The 7,742-nt window shown below is 39.7% G+C and overlaps 1 protein-coding gene across 1 annotated transcript in view; it reads right to left on the bottom strand.

Annotated features, from left to right (window-relative positions):
- Positions 1-7,452: 7,452 nt before the first annotated feature.
- The window catches only part of LOC123986886 (cysteine-rich hydrophobic domain-containing protein 2-like), a 3,155-nt gene continuing 2,865 nt past the window's right edge, over positions 7,453-7,742 (bottom strand). The window contains exon 4 of the mRNA XM_046075302.1: positions 7,453-7,482. Coding sequence (XP_045931258.1) covers positions 7,453-7,482 — 30 coding nt within the window. The remainder of the gene's footprint in view (positions 7,483-7,742) is intronic.

The raw sequence follows: 7,742 nt of genomic DNA, 5'->3' as shown, positions 1-7,742 counted from the left end.
AGAGAGAGAGAGAGAGAGAGAGAGAGAGAGAGAGAGAGAGAGAGAGAGAGAAACTAAAACGGCCTTAAGGCTATAGGCTACCACACCCGTATAGATAATGTCTAAGAGACATAGACTCCATATGATGCAGTTTTATAGAATGACAACATGATGGCAAAATTAGGTTTTTTTGGAAGCGACTGCGTGAAAATGGGTGCCGCGGCCCCATTGAGGACTGCCAAACTAAAGACGCACCTACCTCCCCACGCAATAGTCTCCAAAGAGATTGCGGGGGGTGGGGGTGGAGTGTGGGGGTGATGAAACTATCATAGTTATAAAATAATGCTAGCGGAAAAAAATGCCCAACATTATTTTGCAAGCGACGCATTACCCATGCACATGGAGCGTGCAGGCTAGATCCTGCGGCCGCTCGGAGAAGTTTGACGTGATCTCACTTCTGTATCCCATATGCGTATGTTTCACATTCTGACACACTGAAATGTCATTCCATCCAGCGGCAGGCCAACACCCCAAATAACCAGCTGTCTCCCCTCCGCAGCACATATCCGTGTTTTACACTGTAAAATCACATCTCAGCCACTTCTAACTGATGCCTCGCACGGGCTTCATATTTGTCCATGTACTGGCAAGGAGCCCTCCTCAGACGCTAAGAAAAGATGCTGAGAGAGGGACCGCTCTGCGGCACTAGGATGCAGTCAGTCGACAAAGTAGGATTGCGATCCATCCCACGACACAACATACCAGGCAAAGCAGGAAACAGATTGTCTACTTACTTTTTCTCGCATTAACAGAAATCCAGGCAGCTGTCACTGAACTGCAGATGTAGAAAAGAGTCGAGAGTAACTGCGGCTGTCGCCATATTGTTGCTGCTATCTTCCTTCCCAGTGCGTGCGGCTACCCTGCATAATTGATGACTCTCAGCAAATTGTTAGGGAGTGTCGGTAAATGCCTGTAGTTTCAATAATGGACAAGAGACCGCAGCATCGTAAGCAGAAAAAAAACACTGTTCACTATATACGTAACAACAGTCATTGATATTCTGGTTGGGATTGGCAACATATTTGATTTCATCTTGCTATCAAAATAACTCTCAGGTGGGTGATTACCTACTTTTAGAATTACACCTGGAAGTTATTAGACACCTAAAGACAACTCTGAGCTTGTAATGAGAGTTTGTGTCATCTTAAAAACACAAACATCCACTCTGACCAATTCTTGCATTAGGTTTACAAATCAGTGTGAATGCTGATTCAGCACCTTTGTTTTTAAATATCTTTATTACTAAAGGTTGATACCAAATTCATTACACTTAATTTGTGTCATAAATGACTGATTTGACTTGCAGCTCAAGACCAAAAATAATGAATTCAAAAGGTTTTGTTTCTTTCTCATACAAACCAGTGAAGCAAGTTGCATTGTTAATTCTTGAGTAAAATCAGCTTATTTAAGTGGACTTACACATCAAGCACAAGGTAAACCAATCTAAATGAAGAATTCTGTCATGAAGCTCTTCGACCTATGGTTTACTTATCTTGCCTTAACTCTGATGGCAAGATCTGATGGATTTGTTACACAGCTTTCTTTGGTTTTAAATATATAGTATATATGCCTTTTTCACAGCAGATGTATTGACTTGTCACAGCCGGGGTCACTAATAACATGTCCAGGTAAGCCCTGTGACAGTGAGCCAGCAGGAGCAATACACAAAACCAAAGCCGCTGAATGGAGTACAGCAAACACTGTTTTTATATTTAAATATATATATTTATATTTATACCTTTGCTTTTCCTACATGTCAAAATGTCTGCAGTGAAAAAGGCAAATTACTACAACTGAGTTCCACATAGACACAGTGGCCAAAGTTTTAAATTCTTCTGTATGCATGTTCAAATCATTTTATAACTGTCTCAGAAACCTTGCCACTAGAACCACATACTAAACTACTGCTGACAGCAGATAATATACAATCAAATATTGTAATACATATATTGCAGGCAAAATGTATAAAAATTTGCACAATCAATCCACAAAGCTGGTTATTCAATGGTTCACAGTTGGCAAAATGGTGCTGTACAGAGCCTTTTCCTTTCGAACCACTTGAATTAATTATTTGATTAGTTTCTGATTCCATCTGAAGTCCTCTTAAGGGTTAACACAGTGGTGGTCGTATGGATGTAATATGGGAGTAATAGTTCTCAATTAAAAGCCAGGGGAAAATCTACTTGCACAGTTTAGTGCTCGGAAAGTAACAGCAGCATCTGACACTGGAACAAGTTAACCTTCATGACTTACATTTCAGACCTTGTTCACTCTAACCTGCGCTTCCCTAAACAAACAGACAATACTTAAATATGGGTCATTCAGCAGTCTTGGTGTGTAACTGCACAGTTTGTGAGTGTTTTTGTTTTACCAATTTTTGTAGTATGGAGCAGGACTAATGCTCGTGCAGTTTTTGAGAGTACAAACATGTGCAAACACTGCTGAAATTCAGCCACTGAAAGAAATCACTTGCAACACATTGTGACCCTTTGTCTAAAGCCTTTCACTCGTCAAAATACAACGTTGGAGGATTTTATAAGGGAAGTGTTTTGAATGTGACCCAACAATGTCTCTATCTGGTGGAATTTTGAAGAACTGCAGCTTAAGGTCTGCAGGAAATCAAATAGTTGGAGAGTATTTTCATTCATTCACCTGCTTTTCAGTTCAGCATTTCAGTGCATTTCAATACAGGGAACCTGGGACATACTTCAGAATTTAAGCCTATTAAGAATTAAGTGCTGAAATTGGATTGAAATGTATCTCAAATAAACTTATCAAACTCAATTAAAGAGAAGAGCACTACACAAAACTCTGCCATAGTAAGCATCCAGGAGTAGGTCAAGACACATTACTGAGCACTCAATAAGTAGTAGGACAGTGACTATTTGGTGTTGTTTTTAGCTCTGTACTCCCGCATATTGTGTTTGAAATTAAACAATGGCTATGAAGTAAGTGGACCTTGGGTTTAGACTGTTTTGTCAACTGCAGTTTCAAAGTTTAAGAATGAACTGTAATTAATCCGAGATAGATGAAAACTCCTAGCCATGCTGTACAGTTTAATGACAACTGAGCAAACTTCTTCTGCAGTTGAAGACTGTATGATATGGTCGAAAGCTCCAGAACATTTGAGTAAGTAGACCTTCAATTAAGATTGTTTTGTCAAATGACTACGGAGGATTAAGTGTCAACTTTAAAGGGGCAATATGTCATTTTTAAATGAAATTAATCACTTTTTTATTGTCTATTTGTGCGTGTTGGAACCATAAAAAATTAACCAATCGCCTGCTTTCTCTGTTGCTTGGAACAACCACTACGCTGCTTCCTATGTGAAGAAATTGGGTTGGATTTTCCGCGAAATCCATTGGTTTACATAGGCTGTGACTTTTGGTGCTCCTAAGCTGATTCCAACACCTGCGTACGCCGTGATAGTAATCAAGTGCACACCGCACTGTGAGTCCAGACAGTGACGAATGGTAATTTTGTAATATAAACGTCTAAAAACTGAGGCGCAGCCTTGCTCTGTTTGGGACTTTGCGCTGCAGTTTATCAGAAGTGCTGAAGTTAACGTGTGGATTTGTGGGGAGATTTCTGCCTGATCAGAAGTGTTGTCGGTTGGTTTCGGTTTCACATGCGGAATGCAGTCCCAAACTCTGTTGGTCAGTCGGGTTTTAAGGGGATACTACCAGCAGAGCAATAAATAGCCTGCAGAGTATAGGGCAGGTCGACTAATATTGACTAATATTGTGAATTCTCATGAAATGATAAAGTTAGTCTCGTAATATTGCAACTTTTTTCTGGACATGTCAAAGATTACAAATATGTGGGAGAAAACCTGAATGTGCAGAAAGTTTTGAACATGAGCAGTAAATCTGCTGAAACACAGGAGCTATTAAAGTGCAGGAGTTTATAACTGAATTAAAATTAATTTATTTATTATTGAGGTGAAAAGGGGCCACATGCACATTTAAAAAGGTTACTTCCCCATACAAAGACACAAGAGAGGAGGGAAGACTAAATCATACCTGCATGGGGTGGTGATGGGGCAATGGATAAGACACATGCCTTTGGTGTGAGAGTCCCAAGTTCAATTCCCCACTGCGACACATGAGCAAGACACTTAACCCCTAGTTTCTCCAGAGGCGTACGACCTCTGATGTATAGCAATTGTAAGTCGCTTTGGATAAAAGTGTCAGCTAAATTAATAAATGTAAATGCATGAGTGCTGATTCAGCCAATTAGAGTAGAAAGTTGATCTACAGGAGAAAACATATTTAAAAGCAATAGCTACAGAAAGCCTTACTGCATTTTATTCTAGTAATATTTTATATTTTGAATTGTCACCTGCTGCCTGAATATTGTGTTTCCCTTTATATAGATAAAAACATTTCCACCATAAACTGGTGCAGAAATTTTCACCAGAATCCCTCCACCGTTGAAACTAAACCAGTGTTCATGCATTACAATAAAATTAACACATAAATTCACTACAATGCAAGAAAATAGCCTCTGGGTTGACACACAGTTTATAGGGGGTTTATAGGTTTGGTCTTCCAATTTAGGCTCTGATGTGGAGGTTGATAAGTATACTGACCCCCTTGGGTTGGGGGGAGTGCCAGTTTGAAATCTCGCCTAGAGGTCCAATGCTGCCATGACAGGCCGGCCCTGACTACACACGGCAACAACACGCCAAACACAATGAAATTGGAGTCCGCGGTAGCACTTTATAATAACTACACACTATGAAGCATTAGTTAAGCATTAGTAAATAAGGAATTCATCATTTATAAAGCATTGTTCATACATTAATACACATTAGTAAGTCATCTCATAAACAGTTATAAATGTTTCATTCTTTGTTATCTACACACTATGAAGCAGTTGTTAAGTATTAGTACATTTTTAATTCATCATTTAATAAACCATTGTTCTTACATTAATACACATTAGTAAGTCATTTATAAACATAGTTATACATGTTGTATTCTTTATTAATAAGCTCATCTATAATGTGCCTAATAATTGTATTTTCATAATTTATACATGATCGGTTCACTATTTATAAATGAAGTATTATTTTAATGACAAACCATTTATATATGAGTTGTTAATGGTTCATAAGATCATTTGGAAAGTTTAAGAAAATTATTACATAACTGCCTGTTTTTTGATACTTTCCACGAGAAAGAACATAAATAATCTCAGCATAACTCGTAAATCTACCAGTGGCAAAGCCCAAAGGATGCTACTGAGACTACACGAAAGATGCCCCAGCTAACTTTAAAGGATAAAAGCCTCACCGTTACAGGCCTGGTACCGTTTCTCTGAACTCCTCATCAAAACTCCAAGATCTGCGCTTCCAGAGATCTGCTGTGATGGGACCAGCAAAGGGTTGCTGGATGGTCCATTTAAAGACACCTATCTTACTCCTCCCCAGTGCTTTGATCAACCGCTAACTTGATGTGACATGTAGTTATTTAGAAATGGTCTAATAGTGCGTGTTCATAGATGTTGTATGACACTTAATAATACTGCAATTCATGATTAATTCTGGTAGTTACTAATGGTTAGTAAAGTATTTTGTGTGAGCTCATCTAAAGTGAGGACTATCTATGTCTCATTAACAATTTACAATGAAATTTAAAGGCAATAGATATTCTCTAAACATTTGTTAATAAAGTATTTCAGGATTAATTCCGGTAGTTACAAAACATTTACTAGTTGTTAATAAATACTTTGTGTGAGCTCATCTAAAGTGAGGGCTATCTATGCCTTACAAAGCATTTACAAATGATATTGTAACACACAAGAATCAGTTATCGTCTGAACAGAAAAAGGAAACTGACACAACACAAAGGGATACAGAACATATTATTTATTACAAAATGCCTTTCACCCATTCATTCACAAAAAAACCCAACAACACGAGAGACTATTGCTGCATAAACTGTACAACTGTTGATATAAAATGAACCATCTACAACCCAACCCGTTCTCACTCCCAAGTCGTCACATATGTACCAATGGTCAAGACCCCTTGTTGTCACTTTATAACACACTTGGGAGCCCCTTAGCATCATAGTTCAACGTACTGGGGAAAGCCCTGTGGCATAGTTTTTGAATGCTAAAGACAGGTCTAGAATATTTAACACTAGTGTAGCACTTTAGCTATCTAGGTTGGTACCTAGGTTCTGAGAAGTAGTGTTGGGGTAAGAAATAGACTGTGTGATTAAAGAACAGGGGCGGGATTATTACAGTGCCTTTAAAACTCTCATAGTGCACCAACCATGTTTGAAACAATCCCCAGAATAAGAAGAGCTCTTTCATAACAAATACAATTTTAAAAAGTGTCCAGTGTCTTTCAGTTATTTGTATCTCTACCTGGGCAGGATAATGAACGTGTGGTGGATTTTTCTTATCAGCCAGTGTCCTGTAATCTGATGTGTCAGTCCTGTTGAATGGGATCTTGAAGCAGCTGGGTGCATCATCTCTGGGACTTGCTCGCCATCTGCATCCAGCGAAGAGTTGACCTCTAAGCTATAATCCAGGGTCTCAAAGACCAGGCTGCATGTACAGTCCCTGACAAAAGTCTTGTCGCTTGTGTACAAATTGACCTGAAGTGCCGCTGAAATATATTTCTAATCAAGATTTTTTTACAAGAAATGGCTCATTTTAATCCCAACAGCTTTTGTAATAATGTTTCAGTGCAAAACAAAACAGTCAAAAAGTATTCATTCAAGACATAAGTGTTGTCGCCTTGTCATATGAGCTTCACCTGTGACTAATAATGGATCAATTAGGACTCAGGTGTGTATAAAAACAAACCCAGTACACTAGACCTTCACATCAACAGCAATTAGACCTCTGCAAACATGCCTGAGAGGCTGAAGACCAGATCCACTACTGATGTGGCAGACACCTTCAATGTGTCTCAGCGTCAAGTACAGAGGATAAAAAAAACATCTGAAGACACTGGAGACATTTTTGACAAGCCCAGGTCAGGCAGACCCCGCAAGACAACTGCTCGAGAGGACCGTTTGTTGGCTCGAAAATCCAAGGCCAGCCCATTTTCAACTGCAGCAGAGCTCCACGAGACCTGGTCACCTGAAGTCCCTGTGTCAACCAGAACAGTTTGTCGGATTCGGTCTCGAAATGGCCTCCATGGTCGAATCAGTGCCCAGAAGCCAGCACTAAACAAAAGACAATTGAAAAACCGTGTGGCATTTGCCAAGGCCTACAGCCTGCTAAAAGGATGGACGCTGGAAAAGTGGAAGAAGGTGGATTTTCAGATGAATTTTCTGTTGAATTACACCACAGTCGCCGCAAATATTGCAGGAGACCTACTGGAGCCCGCATGGATACGAGATTCACCCAGAAAACAGTGAAGTTTGGTGGCGGAAAAATCATGGTCTGGGGTTACATCCAGTATGGGGGTGTGCGAGAGATCTGCAGGGTGGAAGGCAACATCAATAGTCTAAAATACCAAGAAATCTTAGCTACCTCTTATATTCCAACCATAAAAGAGGCCAAATTCTGCAGCAGGATGGTGCTCCATCGCATACTTCCATCTCCACATCAAAGTTCCTCAAGGCGAAGAAGATCAAGATGCTCCAGGATTGGCCAGCCCAGTCACCAGACATGAACATCATTGAGCATATGTGGGGTAGGATGAAAGAGGAAGCATGGAAGACGAAACCAAAGAATAT

This window comes from Micropterus dolomieu, linkage group LG18 (assembly GCF_021292245.1).
Source record: "Micropterus dolomieu isolate WLL.071019.BEF.003 ecotype Adirondacks linkage group LG18, ASM2129224v1, whole genome shotgun sequence".
Lineage (NCBI taxonomy): Eukaryota > Metazoa > Chordata > Actinopteri > Centrarchiformes > Centrarchidae > Micropterus > Micropterus dolomieu.
Note: the sequence above shows the minus strand (reverse complement) of the source record. Positions and strands in the feature narration are given on the sequence as shown.